We start from the raw sequence: 23219 nt of genomic DNA, 5'->3' as shown, positions 1-23219 counted from the left end.
ACCCGATGCAGTTCCACTACACTAAGGTACTGTAAAGACATGAATATACTGTAACATCCTGTCCACAGATGACCCGATGCAGTTCCACTACACTAAGGTAAAGACATGAATATATATGTACTGTAAGGTCACATTCATACCAGAGAGCTTTGCTGCGATTAAAACGAATCCTGCTGCGCATTGTCAGAAAGTGCGCTCCGTTTGGCAGGTGTGAAGGCTCATTCGAATCCTAATGCGCAGCAAATAACCGCATTTTACTCCGCCCAAAAACGTGGGTTTCGCTTCGCTTCGAATCGCACTTGACTACGATTCGGTGCAGGTGTGAATGCAATCCGCAGTAAATAAAGGAAATGAAGCAAACATAATGTGGTGGGTGAGGAGCTGAACACAGTTGGAGACGGAGAAGGCATATTTTACGCAGCGCAAAGATGTCCCGTTACTGTGGATAGACGTGGTCGAATAAGGAGACTGAAGCCCTGATCGAAATGAGGACGTGTACATTAATCAATTGCTTAAGAAAACACATAAAAACACTGCAGTGTATTATAGCCTACATAATATTCTGTCTGTCTGTCTGTGCGTGCCGTAAACATGGAGTGCTGTCACTGTGTGGGACTGGGGAGTTATATCAGTGCGCTCATGCAGCGCTGTGCTGCATGCCCAAAAGAACAGTGTGTGGCGGCTGCGTGCGTAGAGAGAGAGAGAGGGGGGGGGGGGGGGGGGTCCCAGACGGCACGACACATGCACATTATGAGTGTAATTTTATCACCACATTGATAAAGATCCCCCCTGCTGCGTTTCCAATTGCTGCGAATGACAGTGTGAAGGCAAACCGCAGCCAATTAAATATGCAAGAATCCCAATTTCCCCGCCCATACGGATCTGAGTCTACCGAAGTATTAGGTGAGAATCTGACCTAACATCCTGTCCACAGATGACCCGATGCAGTTCCACTACACTAAGGTAAAGACATGAATATATATGTACTGTAACATCCTGTCCACAGATGACCCGATGCAGTTCCACTACACTAAGGTAAAGACATGAATATATATGTACTGTAACATCCTGTCCACAGATGACCCTATGCATTTCCAATACACTAAGGTAAAGACATGAATATACTGTAATATCCTGTCCACAGATGACCCGATGCAGTTCCACTACACTAAGGTAAAGACATGAATATACTGTAAGTGTAACATCCTGGAAAAAAGGTATTGCTCCTTTTCTTTTTGTGTGGCACTCTGAAACACTGGGTGTGTTCGATATAGGCACACTGATCGCACTGCCAATACAAACTAATAGGCGAGTGCGCTCCCGGTACGCAACTGTGAATTTTCCAAACGGACCCCGTTTGAGAAAAGTATAGCCGGCCGGGCACTCGGATAAAAATGCCCTTTATTAAACAACGCAGACAATGCAGCAATGCTAATCGCTGTCCCAGCTAATTTCTAACACCACACACGTGGTGAGTACTTTATATTTGAAATCTGAACATTTATGTACACGTTTTCAGTGTAAATGTAGCGATCGCGTAAAACTGGCTTCAGTTAACTTGCGACAGTCATGTTTCAGGGCTACAGCCCACCCTACCCCCACAATCGCTAATATAGCTGATCTACAACATCCCAATGTGTGTGAGCAGCTTGTACATATTGATATACGGTATGCCCAAACACTAGGGACAACAGGATGAACGTGGTTGGACAATTCTAATCCCAGGCATCACGTTTGTCACCATCCAGGAGCCCCTAATGGAGGAGTATGCCATTGCAGCTCAGCTGTGGAAGCTCAGCACGTGTGACGTGTGTGAAATAGCCAGGAACAGTGTGCTGCAGAGTGGCCTGTCTCACCAGGTACGTTTAACTTATTACCAACTTTAACTTTCTCCATCGTTCTGTGTGGAGTTTGCATGTTCTCCCCGTGTCCCCTAGGGTAGGTACCCTCACATGTTCTCCCCGTGTCCCCTAGGGTAGGTACCCTCACATGTTCTCCCTGTGTCCCCTAGGGTAGGTACCCTCACATGTTCTCCCCGTGTCCCCTAGGGTAGGTACCCTCACATGTTCTCCCCGTGTCCCCTATAGGGTAGGTACCCTCACAAAAACATGCAGTAATCCTGGTCTCTAAACTGCCTCCCCCTGGCCAGCCGGGGCGCCTGATGGAGGGGAAAGGAACTGGTTGGAATAACGTGTTCCTTCCACGCGCTACGTCCAACCAGGGAAACTCCCCCCTGTCAGGTGTAAAGGAGCAACTTGGACACTCAAGCATGAAGGAAGCATGAGTTCAAGTCCGTTGCTCTCCCCAGGTTGGCGGAGGGTGTGTAGAGCCCAGGATCACATTAGATGATTGACACAGGGGTGAAAAATGGGTTACAAAATCGTGGGATTAAAAAAAAAAAAACTCCATCGTTTTAATTAGTCATGTCCAGATCTATCATGTTATTATAACACTAAAGTAATGAAGTAAGTTACTGGTCAGGAATTCTGAATGTGTTGCATCATGCATTCATTGTAATCTGGACCTTTACGGATGTTTGTAAAATCCCTGTGATTTTTTTTATACAGGAGAAGCAAGACTTCTTAGGCGTGAACTACTTGAAAGATGGACCTGAGGGTAATGACATCCGTCGGACCAACGTAGCACAGATCCGCATGGCCTTTCGGCGTGAGACTCTGTGCAACGAACTGAGCTTCTTAGCAGATGCAGTGAAGTCTGAAGCTATGAGTGCCCGGACAGAGGAACATGGACCTCACATGAAGACATAAGATAATCCAAGCATGATGAACAGTCAGGATACTATGATACTGTACTGTGGTAATGATGGTTTGTCAAAAGGTTGCAGTTTGTCTACATAGAAGTCAAACTGAAGAGGACAGCAATAGATACTTGCACAACAATGTCCCTGGCCTCGAAAGCCTATCAATTAAAACAAAAACTATTAATTAAATATCGACCGGTATCTTTAAAGACAGCTATGCGGTCAAACAGTGCTCAAATTTCAAAAATAAATACAAATGGATTTAAAAAAAAAGAACAAACATTTCAGTCATTGACTATCATCAGTGCTAGCCGCTAGGCTACTGGAATAAATCTTCTCCAAGAACAAATAGACCTGAGATGACAGATCCCATAGTTGCACCAAGTCAGTCAGCTGATCCTAACTCCTAACTGGATGAAACCGACTCACTTTGCTGTATACTGTATACAAGACAAAAACATAGTTTCAGCTTGCCCAGCTATGGGTTATTGTCAATCAGCACGTTCAGTTCTACCATCCAGCATTGGGCGGGTTATGTTTAAATAGATTCTCCCTCTCTGGGCTAGGGCTTTAAGCAACTAGTCGACTAGTAAATCCACTAATTGACCTTGTTGATACTATAGTTGACTAGTTTTTTTGTAAAAAAAGATTTTAAATGTAAAAAAAAAAAAAAAGAAGTAAACTAGGTAACTAGTCAACTAGTAAAACTGAAAGCCTTACTCTGGACAAAATCATTTTGTGCTGATCAGAGATCTTCATATATGGGCGTGTGTGTGACGTCAGACACAATAGCCACCCTAATGCTAGTTAGAGCATATCCACATTTGGGCATATCTGTGCCTCAGCCTGCCCGTTATTGCTGCGAATGTCTAGAGATCATATGGGCATATTTCACCCCACTGCCACAGACAGACAGACAGACAGACAGACAGACAGACAGACAGACAGACAGACAGAAAAAAAAAACAGACAAAAACAATAAGCTTTATTGTTTTTGTCTGGGTTTTTTTTCAAGCAGACTTTCAGGACTGCTTGGTCCCTTAACTAGATAAAGTTCCCCTCAGGGCACAGGTCTCCACCAGGGCAGGTCAGGTTGTGGCCTCCTGGTGGCGCTATAATAGGACAGGTCTCCACCAGGGCAGGTCAGGTTGTGGCCTCCTGGTGGCGCTATAATAGGACAGGTCTCCACCAGGGCAGGTCAGGTTGTGGCCTCCTGGTGGCGCTATAATAGGCCAATTCTTGCCATTTCTTCTCACGCCTTGGATGGCAATTGGATGATTTGAGGCATTTTGTTCCAAAAATGTGTTTAGCAAAAATCCACTTGTTGGTGGCACTATAACAGGTCAATGTGAAAAGGGTGGGATATATTCCTCAGCCTAGTAGGAAAGTCTGTGAAAGATTTCACGTAAATTGCACGCTGCGTTGATGATTTGAGGCTTTTTGTTCAAAACGGGGCCAATCCTGCAAACTTTGAAAGCCAATGTTAGCCAATTAGGATGGAATATGAAATATTGGACAGATCTATAGTATTAGTATAGATAGTCTGTAACGATTTGTGGGATTTTAGGACAGAATCTGGAGGAGTAATATAAAAATAATTTGTTTTTCAAAAGTCGGCCTCCTGGGGGCGCTATAACAAGCCGTTCTGGAACATTTGGGGCAGAGGTTCATCATTGGCATCCAGGGAGTGTGTGTGCAAAATATGGCATCAACCGGGTTAACGGTGCCGGAGATTAGCTGTTAACAGACGGACGCACGCACGCACACGGACAGACGGACGGACGGACAGAGTGCAAAACATACTCTCTCCCTATGACTTCAGCCTGGTGGAGACAATGAACAGAGAAAAATAATAGCAAAACACACACAAGAGCTGTATTGTTTTGTTTAGCTTTGTTTTATTGCAAACACTGCCATCTAGTGGCTAATATTACCCAGCACAGAGCATCATGCTCATTGAGATGTAACAAAATGTATCAATTATTATCTCATAATATGCACAATGAATGAACATCTAAGCATGTACAATTATGCAATAAATAAATGCATTTTTTCCTAACTACTTCAAAGCAACACACAATCAAGGACAAACATTCCCACCCTCATAAAAAAGATTTTCTAACCAGGTTCAGTATTCAGTATTTGTTCAGTGACATATACATTTGTTCAGTGACATATATTTGTTCAGTGACATATATTTGTTCAGTGACATATATATTTGTTCAGTGACATATATATTTGTTCAGTGACATATATTTGTTCAGTGACATATATATTTGTTCAGTGACACATATATTTGTTCAGTGACATATATTTGTTCAGTGACATATATATTTGTTCAGTGACATAGTCTGTACAGCAAAAACATCATGTGCATTTTGCTCTGAGAGTGTAAAAAGGATGTAGAAAGGATGTAAAAATAGACACCTTCAGAGTTAAATGATTAGGAGGAGTTCACGGTGACCTACGGTGTGGGCACAAATGTTGGTCGTATGTCATTGCTTCAGCAGCGGTGGCCGAACGGTTTGCGGAGCGGTCTTCTTATCGGAAGGTCGCTAGTTCGTATCCCCGGACCGGCATGTTAAAATTACCACCGCTGAAGTGTCCTTGAGCAAGGCATTGAACCCCTACCATGAAATGTTCTATGAGCAGGGCCTGGCTGTAAACAAGTTCTTGAGCTTAGTCCAGTTACCCTGGGTAAACATGGCAACTTTGCTTTGCTTACTTCTGCACGTCAATCTGCACCTCCTCCTCCTGTGCATTTATCTGTGGATCCTTCACAGTCTTCTTCACCTTCACACACGTCGTCCATTCTTCTGTCTCGATGTATTCATCCGGCTGCTTCACATCCCAGCTCAGAGAACAGCTCTGGTTCCTATATTCAGATGAAGAGAATCAAGAGATTGAGCAAATGTTATAATTATGTTATAATAATTTATCGTACAAACAGTTGTCTTATAGGCCGGGGAAATTATTTGTTTGTTTTTAAAAACCAAAACCACCCACATCTTCAAATATCCAAGGATGGCTATTGCTGCTATAAGAAGTACACAGATTGAGGTGATGACCAACGCCTTTGCTGGAGCTGAAACAATAAAATAGGGAGAGACATAAATAAATAAAAAATAACTAAATAAACAAACAAACACTGATGATGACAAGACGTAAATATCTCATACCTCCAATAGATGACTGTGAGCTGCTCAGTGCCTGAGGTACATCTGTTCTTGTCTCTGGACTTTCGGAAACAGTCAAAAGGAGCGTAGGGGAAGAGAGTGATCCAGGGATGGACCGGGCTGGATTTGGCCAATTGTCTAGACGAGGGTTAAATGTTTTCTGGGGATTGGAGGTGGAGGTTGAGGCCTGGGAAGGAAGTTGTGCGTGCCCCCGGTGAGTCTTTGTGGTCAACGGGCTATCGGTTGTGGCATCCTTCAATTGTGTCACATCTGTAATAAATGCAGTTACATGACAGAATGTTAACCTCTGGGCGGGAACCCCTTTTGGTGTTTTAAGCATTATGTTATGCTTTAACCATTGAAAAATATCAGATCTACAAGCTCATAGCGCGCCACTTACGAGCTTGTAGGTCTGCTATAAGTCGTGAAAATGTGGCTCAAATCTTTGAATGTATATTCTTTCGGAGTGAACTTTTTTAACTCAAATCTTTGCTTCCGAGGGGTCCCTGGAACATCATATTTTCAGATGGGGGTCTTTGACATGAAATATTGAGCACCACTGATACAGAAACATGAGGTATTTCCGAAAATTGTCATCATTTAGAAGACATTTTTTAAATTTCGACGTCATGGCCAAAATGGGTTAAGTGCACGTCTCAATAACACAATCAATAATTGGACATATCTCATGTTGAGTGTCACTGTAGCTGGGGGGGGGGGGGGGGGGGGGGGGGTGAAGCGTTTCCTTTTTACTTTGTTACAGGGCCTCTGGGACTACACAGGAAGTCCCTGTTTTCTCAATGTTCCCCATTTCCTTTCAGACTCATCTGCTCATACAATGAGTGAAAGTGCTGCTAAGAAGACTTCTAGGAATGCCCATAAAACACAGGTTCAGGTTCAATCTACAGGGTCATTCATGCATAATATTTAATAGAATACTGTATTTGGAGATATTTTTCAGTACATTTCAAATATATAATATTGTCACTGTCTGTGTGGAAAACGTGTTACTTTTCAGGAAATAACCAGCGTTATGGATCCAAAGTATATAGTCACATAAGCTTTGGTTAAAACCTTTCATTGGTTCAATATTTATAAAACCCACAGACAGACTTCAAAATATTCAAAAGAATAGCAGATGTGCAAGGCCACAGCTCATTGCATCGATCGTGATGCATAGCTTGTAGATCGGCTACTTTTTTGTGACACTGTATGACAAAATAAGGCATTCATTTACAAACAAAAAAACAGCTGAAATGTGGAGATTTGAGGTTTCATGATAATATGTTGATTTATTCTAACAGACCAGATTTCAGATTTTGCCTAATATCTGTAATCTATTGAGGATTCATCAAAAGATTATTGTTGCATCTGTGTCTGTGACACAGTAGAGCAGGCATGTCATTCTGTCTGTCGTAGGTCATAACAGGCATGTCATTCTGTCGTAGGTCATAAAAGGCATGTAATTCCGTCTGTCGTAGGTCATAACAGGCATGTAATTCTGTCTGTCGTAGGTCATAACAGGCATGTAATTCTGTCTGTCGTAGGTCATAACAGGCATGTCTGTCTGTCGTAGGTCATAACAGGCATGTCATTCTGTCTGTCGTAGGTCATAACAGGCATGTCATTCTGTCATAGGTCATAAAATGCATGTAATTCTGTCTGTCATAGGTCATAACAGGCATGTCATTCTGTCTGTCATAGGTCATAAAATGCATGTAATTCTGTCTGTCATAGGTCATAACAGGCATGTAATTCTGTCTGTCGTAGGTCATAACAGGCATGTAATTCTGTCTGTCGTAGGTCATAACAGGCATGTAAATCTGTCTGTCGTAGGTCATAAAAGGCATGTAATTCTGTCTGTCGTAGGTCATAACAGGCATGTCATTCTGTCTGTCGTAGGTCATAACAGGCATGTCATTCTGTCTGTCGTAGGTCATAACAGGCATGTCATTCGTGATAAACGCTTTTTGTTTGAACATTTTGGCCTCGAAGGACAGACCAACCAACCAACAGAATGGCTTAATATAATACAACTGCTAACCGTTATATATTTATGTATTTATTTATTTATTTATTTAACTAACATAACTGAAGTGGTTGTATTTTGCCTCCCTGCTCTTCTATTATATTAAGTCTTTTATCCTGTGGTCTGGTAATGTATGACCATGCACTACTGGCCTGAAGGTTAAAATTATATTTATCCCCTGAGCAAGCAGGCATGCTGTATTAGCTCAGTGGAAAAAAATATCAGCACTTGTCTCAGGAAGGATATGAATAATACAGATAGAGTGCAGCTTTAAATGACGTTTGTAAGCGAGTTCCCTTTTTTTGTATTTTTCCAGTTTTTCATGTGTCTATGAGGTGACAGTATACTTCATTAGACACCCTGGAGTTGTTTTTATGTGCAATGGTGTATTCACTTTGTATTTACGGTTTCTTCCTGGAGGCTGAACCCTTGAAAGTCAAATGGGCCAATGAAGTAAACAGTAATATAGTGACATCACACTATCAGCCCCTCCCCTAACCCCTCCCCCTTTATCATACAACTACAGCTGTGGGTGCGGCTTCAGTTCAGGTGGATCACCGCCCATCACCACCCACCAGGCAAACCAGGCATACTTAATGAACTGGTGGGCGTGTCCACATAAAAGCATGATTTTAACAAATACTGTACACTTTTTGGAAAAAGTTCTTCCCCCTTATATTGTAATAATACCTGATGATCATGTTTTAGAGTGGAAAACAATGGTGGCACTCCATCTTTAACAACCCATTTTGGGCAGGAACCCCTTTTGGTGTTAGCATTATGTCATGCTTTAGCTATTGAAAAATAGCAGATCTACAAGCTCATCTACGAGCTTGTAGGTCTGCTATTTTTGAAAAATCGAAGACCGACTGACATAGAAACAGCTTTTTCAGAGAACTGTCAGGATGTAGAAGACATTTTTAGAATCTGATCTCAGGTCAGAACGGGTCAATGTTTGGTATGAAAAGCATGTGTAAAGAGAACACAGTACCTGATTCATTAAAGCAGAACACATCAAAGGTCCGAGTGACCGCAGCCCGCCACGGCACCAACCCAGTCCGGTTCTGACCACAGCTCTCACTGGGCTTTATCCGAGGGATGACGGCGAAATGTTCATCAATCCATCCAAACCTGTAGATGTAGGAAATTACAAAGGTGGACCATTACGGATCCATTTGTACCCTCTCAGGATTTCACTGCAAACTGGTGTACAATTTACAATTTAGGCATTTAGCAGACGCTCTTAATCCAGAGCGACTTACATTAAGCAAGAACAAAAAAGCATGGGAATCACATAAAAATAATTTATCATGAAACATGCGTAAGAACGTAACAGTGGAATATCTATATAATGAAACTATACATATATACTATACTATGCTATACATATGTACTATGACGTGCTATGACTACATACAATGCAATTATAGTGCTGTCTACATAACATGCTATAAGTCTGTATCAAATGTACATCTACCTTTTTGTAGGCGTCCTTACTCTTACCTGCATGTCTCCAAACCCTGTGTGAGAGACTCCAGCACTTGGGCTTTTGAAGCGATGGTGGTGCCGAGGGACTGGCACACCTCCCTGGCCTCAGAGGCGTTGTAGGCATAGTGAGGCTGGTTGTAGACATTCACGTGGCTGACCTGGAACACCCCAGCAATGCTATGGCCCGCTGCAGGTGTAACTGAAAAAAATGATCAAATTAATAGATGAATAAACCTGTTAAATAATTTACCACATTGATTATTTTCCAAAAAATTGTTTAGTATAGGCTACTGTGATCAGTGCATGCAAACACTTTCCAAAAGCTGGCTACACATTTTGCATAGATAATAAAAAAATACAAACATACCAAATATCAATAAATAAATTCCTTACCCCTGTATGGTCTGTCAATATTTTGATCTGAGATGGCCAGAGTGATGCAGTGCAACACGGAGATACTCCACAGCCAGATCATATTCAATGCAGTAGTTACAGTAGTAGATGGATGAGTGAGGATGACAGGTCTAACACAGCGTGTGGCTGAGAGTCAAATGAAGGGGTTACACAGGGGTGACTGTAGTTTGTAGGATTTGGAGATTACCAGCGAGTAAGGGAAAAGGAAGAGGGAAGTACTGTTGGCAGGTCAAATAAAGAGCAATCAGATGCTTTAGGAACCTGCTCCAAGAATAATGAAGGGAAAAACACTAGGGGGAAAAAAGAAAGACAAAAGAAATATATTTTACAACACAAACCGATAGAAATCTTGCATTAGGGTTAGGGTTGATCAAAACATGTGTTACATTTAGAATTTGTATATATATATATATACTGTATACAAAACATAAATAATAAATAATGCAAGAAAAAAAATGTTATCTCCTTCAAACAACAGAATAGAACAGATGCTGAGATGCATTAAAAAACAAGATTATTCTTGATGTTAATTACTATATTAACCAAGAATAATGGAATTATTATGAAAACTATTATGAAAATCCCCCGCTTTTTTTTCACCCTAACAAAAATGTATGCAAAAACACACTAATAAAATCATAGTTTGACCACAGTGATCAAACAAGCTCAATACAAATTGATGTTTGAAATAATGAAAACATTGGAGTTAATTAATTCTGCAGTCAATAAATCTTTACGTCATTGCCCAGTGCTGGAATGGGATGGGATATCTAACGCCAAATGATTTCCTCCTCTGGGCATTACACAGTGATGAACAAACATGTGAACCCCAGCATCCTCTGATGAGCCTTTTGACATCACAGCGACATCCCACTTCCAGAAAAACACCTCATCAAAACCCCTGCCAGGGGGAAATGACGCAAACGGGGCAAATGGGCAGTGCGTGTTTTTGTCAGCTCTGAGGCGTCGGTCGGTGAGTAGGCATTTTTTTATGACCTACTTAACAGATATCTGAGAGATATTGAGTTACCATTATTGTTATATTCATTTTTATTGGAATTGCACAGTGGGATCGCAGAAGACTTTCCTCGTCCACTCACAGTTAACAGTCTTTGTATTGAGTTTGTGCTTGAAATGTACTGTAATTCTGAAAACTGTTCATAAATAAATCAATCAAAATCGTATTATTGGCTTTACTGCCTTAAATGAGCCATGGGCCCCCCTGGGGAAACCAATACACAGGATACTCATAACAGCTGTTTGTTTTACCTCCTCTGCCCTCTACGTTTTACCCCATGACAATGATAGACAGCATGGTTTCATGCACCTTTATTTAAAGGTGAAGTTGCAGAAAATAAAAACCATACACAGGTAGACACGCATGTGGCTAGGAAGGAACAGAAGTAAGTCATGATGTGCTGTCTCTACAGAGTGCTCTCATACATAAAGAAACGTTCAGTGCTGTGACGACACAATTAACAACACAAATGAGCAATCAGCTGCAAAGTATTGCACTTAAGGAACTACTTTGGAATGTGCTTATTATTCAAAATTCTAAAGGTCTGTTTAAAATACACAATATAGACATTTTACCGAAGGCACAACACATTCTCTTAACCTCTATTTAAATATCGTATGTTAACATTTCTCACAGGCTTTTTCTTTCAATCAGCTGAACCTGAGAAATACACATTAGAGTGTAGATTAATGTACACTTTGTATCTATTATTGCTGCATTTAACAGAAATCCATCCCTCCCTCGAGACAACATTCAGAGTAACAGAGCAGGAAAGCATTATTAATGTATGTATCCAATGTAAATAAATATTTATTAAATTGGTCCCTAAACAGAAATTATCTACACCTTTCCTCACCACCGCAGTCTGGCAATAGTTCTATTACAGAACTTAATCACAAATCATTTATTTCAGTGGTGTGACAGTGGACCACTAACAATCCTCAAGGACCACCAACCCACCAATAGGCTACTCTACTGTATATATTTACTTAATAAGGCATATAACACACTTCTATATTATTATTATTATTATTATTATTATTTATTTTTAAATAGCTGATCTACAAGCTCACAATGTGCCACATACGTGATGCGTTGTAAGCTTATAAATCTGCTATTTTCAGTGTGCAAAGTATATCAAGCCCTTAACAGACAGATTTCAAGGTTTCCCCTCCACAGCCACCACTATTATGCCTCTCAGTTCAAAGGGGTTTCTTTGTGTATTTGATGGATCACTAGTGGTACATGAACCATTGGTTGAGAAACACTGATGAAAAAAGAAAAGAACACAAAATCCAAACAAATATACATCTTCAAGTTGCCGTTGTGGTGATATGGAGTTGTCTTCGGTATGTGTCATTCTGTGGAGGGGCTCTTTGGTTGCGATGCTACATTCAGTCCAAAGATCTTCTTCTTTCCCGGGGCAATATCTTTTTCTCCTGACATGTCCCCGTGGCCATTGGAGTAGTCACTGACGTATGTAAAAATGTTGACAACTATAAATAAGAACAGGAAAAAGCTCAGGGTAATCCAGAGAAGTCGGTTCCGCCCGAACATCTTGGGGAAGTTTGGGCAGATTCTATCGAGGATGAGAAGCACCTCTTCCATCTTGCTGTAAAGATAACATAGAGAAGACAATGGCTTTATTTACCTACAGATCCACACATGGCTCTTTAAATAAACTGAACTGTAACAGAATGAACAATATTATAGGCCCAGTAAAGCATTGAGCAACATTATTAATTAGCTTGAAGGTGTGCAAGGTTCATACTCATAGGTTTACTGTATAAACATCTATTTACATATTATCATCACTGGGGTCGCCTTGATGTTTCAGAGACAGAACAGAAGACTCTGACTAAGACAGTGTTATGGCTCCTAATGGCATATTAGCCCTAATACAACTACATAGAGACAATAAGGTAAACAATTGTTGTATAACTTATAGAAAGGTGTTAGATCTTTGTTTCCCCATCCATTTGTAATGCACACCCAATAACATACTGTACAGTGCATGTCTCAAAGGCCATCATAATGAAAAGGTCAAGTCATCATCCAAAAATTTACAATATTTCATTTTCAGTTACATTTTACAATATTTGATATGGTTACTTACTGATTCGAACTGTTTATTCTACTTGAGAATGCAATAGGCCTGTGGGGTGTCGCGTATAAGGTAATGGAGACTTTCTTTAAGATCATTATTAAAAAATGCAATTAAAATGTAAAACTTAATCTCTTGACCTCTTGTTGATTGTACCTTGTTCCTGTGATTGAGTCATGGTATTATTTCAGCCTGTGAATAGTTCCAACATCAACTGTACAAAGTTCCAGAGTGGTGTACGCTACGATGATGTCACTGGCATGCAAGCTGAACTAGCCCATTTTGGGCGGGAACCCATTTTGGTGTTAGCATCATGTCGTGCTTTAGCTATTTAAAAATAGCAGATCTACAAGCTCATACGAGCTTGTAGGTCTGCTATTTTTTTAAATCGAAGACACTTTTAGAATCTGATCTCAGGTCAGAATGGGCTAGAGACCTGAACTTCCTCGACTACCACACAGTAAAGTCCTCCGTGTTAATTCAACTCTGAGATAAACAAACACTGAGGGTTTTACTGTGTATGAGCTACAGTATGAGCTACAGTATGAGCTACAGTATGAGCTAGAAATACAAGGAAATACAAATACAAGAAGCAGAGGCACCGGCCGCCCTGGACAAACGAGACCACCAGTGAGGATAAAGTCCAACCTGTTCCAAGTCAGACAATCACGTGAACACCTAGAGTAAAGCATTCTGGGTATTGTAGTGCAGTGATAGCAAGCGATATAAAAGATGAAGTACAGCTGGTGTTTTTACATGCTACACACAATACATGAAGAGATAACGGTGGAGTTGTTCATTAGGGTCAAAGGGTCTACAGGTGCGCACGCACGCCACAATCAGCTATTCTATTGAAGTAAATATTCAAATATTTCCTATAGACAGCTACAGTATGTGTGTCCCTGGCTGGCTGGGTCTGTCCGAGCACGAAAATAGCTTTTGGTTGGTTTTCACAACCTAACACACGCACAGTGACACACACACACAGACACAGACACACAGACACACACCAACTGTATTATGATGATTTGAGGTGTTACTGTAACGGACAGGTGGGCCTGTTGAGAACTCTAGTTTTCGCCAGCTGCCGGGCACGGCTGTACTAATAACTTTGGGGTAGGCCCGTCTAGAGTTTGAATGGACAGGTGTATCAGTCAAGAGTGGAATCGAAGAGGAAGGATGGATGGGGAAGGATCAACATATGGAATGTCAGAACAGGTTATGACATATATCCATATATGGAGATCTAAGGGTTTGAGGTCAGATGTAGAGTTGCTGGCCAATATTGATTACATCAATATATGGGCTTAACTGCGACAGATCAGGTATCTATCCCCGATGATGTCACGTGATGTCACCATGACCTGGGCACCATATAGGCCAATGGGGGCTTGCCTGGGGTATATGGGGGCCTATGGGGGCTTGCCTGGGGTATATGGGGGCCTATGGGGGCTTGCCTGGGGTGACCAACCCAGAATAATCTAGTAAGAGAGTGGCGGCACGCTTTGATCTCACCGCAAAGCGGGTGCTTATGGGCTGACATTGGAACATTGGAATAGAATGAGCACTTCCGTTACAATGGGAGTCAACGCTAGTGTCGCCACACTGTTACTAGATTACTCTGGACCGACCGACCAACCAACCAAAACACACACTGACAGGAACTGCTAGATTCCATAGTTAACTGCGACCTGCTGTCACAATTACATGACACAACAATATAAATTAAATAATTGAGGATACTCGTAATTTTTGAGGAGCGCTAGCCCCCTCCTATACACAGGTTTAATGTTTGTCTTTAGTTCAATGTTTGTGTTGTAAACGCCATTGACGATGAAGGGAAAACTTACGTCATAAAGTAACTCATAATGTAACGTCATATTGTCTCTTTATCGCTAATGGTGTTTAATGTTTGTGTTGGCACCGTTTGTTTTACATCACCATTACATCACCTAATCAAATGAGTTAGACTTTAATATATTAGCGCCCCTCACTTCACACGGGTGTGATTTTTGTATCCTGTTGAATAACAATCACCTGCTGTTATATTGTAATATTATTATTATTATAATCACCTGCTGTTCTTCAGAATCTTTCCTCCACATTCCTCGTCCTTCCTCTCCGACACCAGCAGCTTCTCTTCGGCTTTCTCTTCTTCCTCTTCCTCCTCTTTCACTTCTGGGAGCTCTTTACTTTGTTTAATTCCCTCTTGGTAACTGTGTCACATTTAACCAAAGTATGTTGCACATAAATACATTTAAACCACAACAGCAAATATTATATATAGGCCTATAATACAGTGTGTACAGTATATTGACTCACATGGAGTCATTGAACTATCTAACTATGATCATATGCAGGGAGGGGTGGAGAGACAGCCTCACCCTTTATTGTAAGCCTCCTCTTCCATCTTTGCCTTGATCTCGGCTCTGATCTCTGCTCTGATCTCGTCCAAGTTGACTGGAGGCTTGGTTGGAGCAGATGGCTCTCCTTCCTGCTGTGACGCACCCTTTCCACTGCATTGTTTCAGATAGGAAAGAACAACGCCAATGCCATCAGAAATTATGATTACTGCGAGGACGGCGGCACATTGACATTATAGCTGTTCCATCACAACACTGTGGCCTTGTCTTAATGGACCGACCGGAGCATGTGGTTGAATCCGAGTGTGTGTGCAGGGAGCCATCATCACAGGCAGGGCTTACGTAAAACCCAACAAAACAAAGGCCAAAAATGCGAACATGGGAGCTCTTAAAAATGTGATGAGATCTCAGTGGACTGGCACTTTGCACGACTGTTATTGCCTCTCTCCATGTCTCTCGCTCCCACAAAGCCTTGGCACGGGGAGGTCTTCTAGCACAAATACTGGAGAACTCTACTCAGAATCACCTTCTAACAAGGCCATGAATGGAGCCTTGTGCCTGGGCTGTGTCAGACTCTAAGACAAATGTTTACATTACACCTCAGCATAGCGTATCAATCAGCGACAGCTGTGGCTTTAAACTCACAGAGTTATTTTCAGTACAACCGTGGATAATGGAGGTGTTACGTAAGTTTAGTGTTGTACTATACCGTACTCTCTCTGTATGGTACATATACAGTGTAGTTCTTTTGGGTTTGTTCCCTGGCTAGTATATCCTGGAGGTCATATAAACAATCCAATGTTCCTGATGCAGCAAAAAACTAAAAGTCCTTTTGATAAGGGAGGAGAGTTACAGTAAGGCTTGTCTTGGCCCATTGTTCCCCGGCTTGACCTCAGCACTCAGGCTATGAGTACAGTATGCATATGAGCACGTTTGCCTGCCTGCATGCATACAGTACGTGCAGTACTGCGTGTGTACTTTGGGGAGATCATTCCATAATTCTGACTGGTCAATCGCTGCAATTTGTGGTCTGTCATTTCTCGACGTACGACCACTGTTCTCAATAACAGGCTGCTGCTCTGCCTCCGTTTACGATGCTACGGAAGCAGAAACATAAGCTCAACAATATCATCTTTAAATCAATGTTGCGTTTCAAATTATTGATTTTGCTAGAACGCAGCTGTGTGTAATAAACGGGATAAGGTACAGTGAGGCGGCCATTATTGGAAAATGAATCCCTGCGGGGCGAAATAACATTGATTTTGAGCAAAACAACAGAACTGTTGTGTACCATTCGGTTGTTGGTTGTGCAGCCTCTGTGGGAGCGTTGCTTTTTGAATCACCAGCTTCGCTCTAATAGAGAGAAAAAAAACAACATTACTAACAACACCAATAATGCATAATATTAGATTATTAGCGATATTAGCGACTTGGAGAAGTTATTACCGGTATTATGGTGACTCTGTAACCATTAAGCAATTACTTACATTAAGCGTAATGGTTTACCGAGTCACCATAATACCGCTATATTATACTATTAATACTAAAATATATATAGCCTACTAGTGAAAAGTGTCACATCAAAACATCACTATTGGCCCAGGCCGTAGCGTAACGGTCTGGGCACCGGACTGGTAATCCAGTCGCAGTGTGCCGCGGGTTCGACTCCCGGACCCGACACGGCCTTTACTGCATGTCATCCCCCCATCTCTCTCCCGTTTCCTGTCAGCCTACTGTCTGTCCCTTCAAAAATCAATAAAAGGCGTAAGCCGCAAAAAAAATATCTTAAAAAAAAATAAAAAAAAATAAAAAACATCACTATTTAAAAAAAGACAGTTTGGTTTGTCATTAAGCCCTATATAATACTAGTGAAAAGTGTCACATCAAAACATCACTATTAAAAAAAGACGGTTTGTCATTAAGCCCTATATAATACTAGTGAAAAGTGTCACATCAAAACATCACTATTTAAAAAAAGACGGTTTGGTTTGTCATTAAGCCCTATATAATACTAGTGAAAAGTGTCACATCAAAACATCACTATTTAAAAAAAGACAGTTTGGTTTGTCATTAAGCCCTATATAATACTAGTGAAAAGTGTCACATCAAAACATCACTATTTAAAAAAAGACAGTTTGGTTTGTCATTAAGCCCTATATAATACTAGTGAAAAGTGTCACATCAAAACATCACTATTTAAAAAAAGACAGTTTGGTTTGTCATTAAGCCCTATATAATACTAGTGAAAAGTGTCACATCAAAACATCACTATTTAAAAAAAGACAGTTTGGTTTGTCATTAAGCCCTATATAATACTAGTGAAAAGTGTCACATCAAAACATCACTATTTAAAAAAAGACTGTTTGGTTTGTCATTAAGCCCTATATAATACTAGTGAAAAGTGTCACATCAAAACATCACTATTTAAAAAAAGACGGTTTGCTGAAATAATTTGTCCTTTTTTTTGTTTTGTCTAAAGCTTTCATCTATAAAGACATGTCCGAGGTAATATACAACAGAGACATCCTACCAGGACAGGCAGTCCAGCAGCGGTCGTTGGTCCAGCAGGGTTTGGGCCTATGGGGGGGTTGGGTGCCAACGCTGGGGTCTGGCCAGGGATGTTCAGGAGGTTAAATTTAGGAACCACAGCGACGCTGACCCTGCGCCTGGGCAATGCCTAATAAGGACCGGTGGAGAGAGAGGGGGGGAGAGAACGTAATGGATGAGATGATAGCATGGAAACAATTACGTTTGGCAAATTGTGGCTGAACTTTTCATTATGAAGGATAATTTAAACACAAACATTGGCAGGAAACGGTATTTCCAACACTGACCTTTCCCATGGTGAGTGACATTGATCTAGAGGGTCGCGGAACGCCATCATCTGAGGAGCATAGTTTGTGTTTATATGGTTATGAACACATGTTTATATGGTTATGAACACATGTAGTCAAATCCACAGTGTTCATTCATTCATTTGACTCCATCATCTAAGGCAGGGGTTTTCAACAGGTGGTCCGTGGACCACTGGTGGTCCGTGAAGGTGTTGCATGTGGTCCCTGATGCATTTAGCAATGTAGGAAATTGAAGATTCGTATTTGAATTTATTGTATTGACCACAAGTTGAGAAACAATGCAGTAAATAATCTGGTGACAAATGATGACGCATCGATTTTGTCAGTTACTGGGAAGACGGATGTCAAGAATTTCCACAGAAAAGTGAGTTAGAATCTCAAGGGAAACTGTACCGGATTGCCTGGTTTAGTCACCATTATAAGGAAATGTGCCCATAATGAATCGCAAGTGTCTGCTTACTCTTATGAACACAGTCAAATCCAGTGTTCATTCATTTAGTTCATTTGCAACTCTACTGAAATTTGGTTGCAAGTACACTCAGAGATAAAGGGATATTTCACTTTCAAATTGAAAAACACAGACACATTAGAAGGACAATATCAGACACCAGAATGTGTTTTCAGTGAATCTAACATGGTTGAAATGGAGTTACAATGTTTTGTCTTAAAGGGACACTTCACCCTTTTTGCAAAAATATATATGTTAATGACGTTTAGAAGATTTAGAACACTTTCCTGAGGTTTTTTATGTGTGTAATATGTGGTTTTAGATATTTTAGATTTTATCAGTGAGCCAGTGTCTCTGATGTCATGGACACTGGGCTCACTTACTTCCTGGACTACATCTTGTTGTCTCAGTAAGGGCCTCAGTAAGACAGCCCTATCCCTATCCACAAGGAGGTGCAGTGCACCAAAGCATTATGGGAATTGTAGTCCAGGAAGTAAGTGAGTCCAGTGTCCATGACATCAGAGACACTGGGCTCACTGCTAAAATCTAAAATATCTAAAACCACACAAAGACCCCCAGGAATGTGTTCTAAATCTTCTAAACGTCATTAACATATATCTTTTTGCAAAAAGGGTGAAGTGTTCCTTTAAGGCTGCACAATACTATCGTATCGTTATCGAAGTATGAACATGCGCAATATCAAAAAAAAAAAAGCCAGCAACATCCCTCTGTTTTAGCCTGTGTCCCTCGGAAAATAAACCACCACTCCATTTCTCCCTCTGTCATGCTCCTGTTGGTGTGTGTGTGTGTGGGGGGGGGGGGGGGGGGGTGCTGTTGCTGTTGCCCTGGTCCAGTGCATTAGCGAACTCACTAACTTTTGCATAATGTTTAATTTTCAATGTTGCAACAATTTCAGTGGTAATATCGTATCGATATCACAATGTTTAATACTGAGACATGACATTCTTGTCCATATTGTGCAGCCCATATTGTGCATTTGAATATCAAAATACATAATTAAGCAATTTAAAAACTGTCTGGGTTTCTCACAAAAGCCTGAGTAGCTGTTAAATAAAATGTGAAATATCCCTTCAAATGTATACTGAGGGTTTTACGCTGCTCTGATAAAAACAGGATATTACTAGAAACATCCTCAGGATAAACAAAGGTCATAAAGGTCAAGGGGAAAAGAAGAAGTATGCAGGAATAATTTGTCATGAGAGTCGAGTGAACGTCATTTCCTCTTGGTCTTAATTCCCCCATGCTGCACTGTATCTACTGTACCTCCCCCATAACATACTGTATCTGTCTATGGAACCCCCATAACATACTGTATCTGTCTATGGAACCCCCATAACATACTGTATCTATCTATGGAACCCCCATAACATACTGTATCTGTCTATGGAACCCCCATAACATACTGTATGTCTATATAACCCCCATAACATACTGTATCTACTGTACCTCCCCCATAACATACTGTATCTGTCTATGGAACCCCCATAACATACTGTATCTGTCTATGGAACCCCCATAACATACTGTACGAGGTCTATGGAACCCCCATAACATACTGTATCTACTGTACCTCCCCCATAACATACTGTATCTGTCTATGGAACCCCCATAACATACTGTATCTGTCTATGGAACCCCCATAACATACTGTATCTGTCTATGGAACCCCCATAACATACTGTATGTCTATGGAACCCCATAACATACTGTATGTCTATGGAACCCCCATAACATACTGTATCTGTCTATGGAACCCCCATAACATACTGTATGTCTATGGAACCCCCATAACATACTGTATGTCTATGGAACCCCCATAACATACTGTATCTGTCTATGGAACCCCCATAACATACTGTATGTCTATGGAACCCCCATAACATACTGTATGTCTATGGAACCCCCATAACATACTGTATGAGGTCTATGGAACCCCCATAACATACTGTATGAGGTCTATGGAACCCCCATAACATACTGTATGAGGTCTATGGAACCCCCATAACATACTGTATGAGGTGATGGAACCCCCATAACATACTGTATCTGTCTATGGAACCCCCATAACATACTGTATGTCTATGGAACCCCCATAACATACTGTATGTCTATGGAACCCCCATAACATACTGTATGAGGTCTATGGAACCCCCATAACATACTGTATGAGGTCTATGGAACCCCCATAACATACTGTATGAGGTCTATGGAACCCCCATAACATACTGTATGAGGTCTATGGAACCCCCATAACATACTGTATGAGGTCTATGGAACCCCCATAACATACTGTATGAGGTCTATGGAACCCCCATAACATACTGTATGAGGTCTATGGAACCCCCATAACATACTGTATGAGGTCTATGGAACCCCCATAACATACTGTATGGGTCTATGGAACCCCCATAACATACTGTATGAGGTCTATGGAACCCCCATAACATACTGTATGAGGTCTATGGAACCCCCATAACATACTGTATGAGGTCTATGGAACCCCCATAACATACTGTATGAGGTCTATGGAACCCCCATAACATACTGTATGGGGTCTATGGAACCCCCATAACATACTGTATGGGGTCTATGGAACCCCCATAACATACTGTATGAGGTCTATGGAACCCCCATAACATACTGTATGAGGTCTATGGAACCCCCATAACATACTGTATGAGGTCTATGGAACCCCCATAACATACTGTATGAGGTCTATGGAACCCCCATAACATACTGTATGAGGTCTATGGAACCCCCATAACATACTGTATGAGGTCTATGGAACCCCCATAACATACTGTATGAGGTCTATGGAACCCCCATAACATACTGTATGAGGTCTATGGAACCCCCATAACATACTGTATGGGGTCTATGGAACCCCCATAACATACTGTATGAGGTCTATGGAACCCCCATAACATACTGTATGAGGTCTATGGAACCCCCATAACATACTGTATGGGTCTATGGAACCCCCATAACATACTGTATGAGGTCTATGGAACCCCCATAACATACTGTATGAGGTCTATGGAACCCCCATAACATACTGTATGGGTCTATGGAACCCCCATAACATACTGTATGAGGTCTATGGAACCCCCATAACATACTGTATGAGGTCTATGGAACCCCCATAACATACTGTATGAGGTCTATGGAACCCCCATAACATACTGTATGAGGTCTATGGAACCCCCATAACATACTGTATGAGGTCTATGGAACCCCCATAACATACTGTATGAGGTCTATGGAACCCCCATAACATACTGTATGAGGTCTATGGAACCCCCATAACATACTGTATGAGGTCTATGGAACCCCCATAACATACTGTATGAGGTCTATGGAACCCCCATAACATACTGTATGAGGTCTATGGAACCCCCATAACATACTGTATGAGGTCTATGGAACCCCCATAACATACTGTATCTGTCTATGGAACCCCCATAACATACTGTATGAGGTCTATGGAACCCCCATAACATACTGTATGAGGTCTATGGAACCCCCATAACATACTGTATGAGGTCTATGGAACCCCCATAACATACTGTATGGGGTCTATGGAACCCCCATAACATACTGTATGGGGTCTATGGAACCCCCATAACATACTGTATGAGGTCTATGGAACCCCCATAACATACTGTATGAGGTCTATGGAACCCCCATAACATACTGTATGGGGTCTATGGAGCCCCCATAACATACTGTATGAGGTCTATGGAACCCCCATAACATACTGTATGAGGTCTATGGAACCCCCATAACATACTGTATGTCTATGGAACCCCCATAACATACTGTATGAGGTCTATGGAACCCCCATAACATACTGTATGAGGTCTATGGAACCCCCATAACATACTGTATGAGGTCTATGGAACCCCCATAACATACTGTATGAGGTCTATGGAACCCCCATAACATACTGTATGGGGTCTATGGAACCCCCATAACATACTGTATGAGGTCTATGGAACCCCCATAACATACTGTATGAGGTCTATGGAACCCCCATAACATACTGTATGAGGTCTATGGAACCCCCATAACATACTGTATGAGGTCTATGGAACCCCCATAACATACTGTATGGGTCTATGGAACCCCCATAACATACTGTATGAGGTCTATGGAACCCCCATAACATACTGTATGTCTATGGAGCCCCCATAACATACTGTATGAGGTCTATGGAACCCCCATAACATACTGTATGAGGTCTATGGAACCCCCATAACATACTGTACGAGGTCTATGGAACCCCCATAACATACTGTACGAGGTCTATGGAACCCCCATAACATACTGTATGGGGTCTATGGAACCCCCATAACATACTGTATGAGGTCTATGGAACCCCCATAACATACTGTATGAGGTCTATGGAACCCCCATAACATACTGTATGGGTCTATGGAACCCCCATAACATACTGTATGGGGTCTATGGAACCCCCATAACATACTGTATGAGGTCTATGGAACCCCCATAACATACTGTATGAGGTCTATGGAACCCCCA

The 23219-nt window shown here is 41.4% G+C and overlaps 3 protein-coding genes and 1 long non-coding RNA gene across 6 annotated transcripts in view; 1 reads left to right on the top strand and 3 right to left on the bottom strand.

The window, feature by feature from the left end:
• The window catches only part of ampd3a (adenosine monophosphate deaminase 3a), a 19855-nt gene extending 17050 nt beyond the window's left edge, over nucleotides 1-2805 (top strand). The window contains exons 14-15 of the mRNA XM_083794502.1: nucleotides 1749-1859; nucleotides 2568-2805. Coding sequence (XP_083650628.1) covers nucleotides 1749-1859; nucleotides 2568-2768 — 312 coding nt within the window. The 3' untranslated portion in view covers nucleotides 2769-2805. The remainder of the gene's footprint in view (nucleotides 1-1748; nucleotides 1860-2567) is intronic.
• Nucleotides 2806-5323: 2518 nt separating this feature from the next.
• LOC310879135 lies at nucleotides 5324-6063 on the bottom strand. The gene is made up of 3 exons (XR_014570947.1): nucleotides 5941-6063; nucleotides 5768-5846; nucleotides 5324-5636 (listed from the first exon to the last, which is right to left on the bottom strand). It is a non-coding gene; the product is annotated as an uncharacterized lncRNA (long non-coding RNA).
• A 28-nt stretch (nucleotides 6064-6091) lies between these two features.
• lyve1a (lymphatic vessel endothelial hyaluronic receptor 1a) lies at nucleotides 6092-9948 on the bottom strand (the record flags this gene model as incomplete). The annotated part of the gene is made up of 4 exons (XM_083759220.1): nucleotides 9848-9948; nucleotides 9470-9653; nucleotides 8958-9097; nucleotides 6092-6207 (listed from the first exon to the last, which is right to left on the bottom strand). Coding segments are annotated over exons 1-4 (522 nt in total), but the record flags the coding sequence as incomplete, so codon positions are not given.
• Nucleotides 9949-11219: 1271 nt separating this feature from the next.
• mrvi1 (murine retrovirus integration site 1 homolog) overlaps nucleotides 11220-23219 on the bottom strand; it is a 48718-nt gene continuing 36718 nt past the window's right edge. For all 3 annotated transcript variants that reach the window (XM_083760111.1, XM_083760109.1, XM_083760110.1), the window contains 6 exons: nucleotides 18188-18237; nucleotides 17884-18030; nucleotides 16645-16706; nucleotides 15375-15506; nucleotides 15066-15206; nucleotides 11220-12498 (listed from right to left, as the gene is read on the bottom strand). In XM_083760111.1, coding sequence (XP_083616237.1) covers nucleotides 12243-12498; nucleotides 15066-15206; nucleotides 15375-15506; nucleotides 16645-16706; nucleotides 17884-18030; nucleotides 18188-18237 — 788 coding nt within the window. In that variant the 3' untranslated portion in view covers nucleotides 11220-12242. The remainder of the gene's footprint in view (nucleotides 12499-15065; nucleotides 15207-15374; nucleotides 15507-16644; nucleotides 16707-17883; nucleotides 18031-18187; nucleotides 18238-23219) is intronic.

Source organism: Protomyctophum parallelum (genome assembly GCF_964188405.1).
Source record: "Protomyctophum parallelum genome assembly, chromosome: 2".
Classification (NCBI taxonomy): domain Eukaryota; kingdom Metazoa; phylum Chordata; class Actinopteri; order Myctophiformes; family Myctophidae; genus Protomyctophum; species Protomyctophum parallelum.
This window is presented reverse-complemented; position numbering and strand designations above follow the sequence as displayed.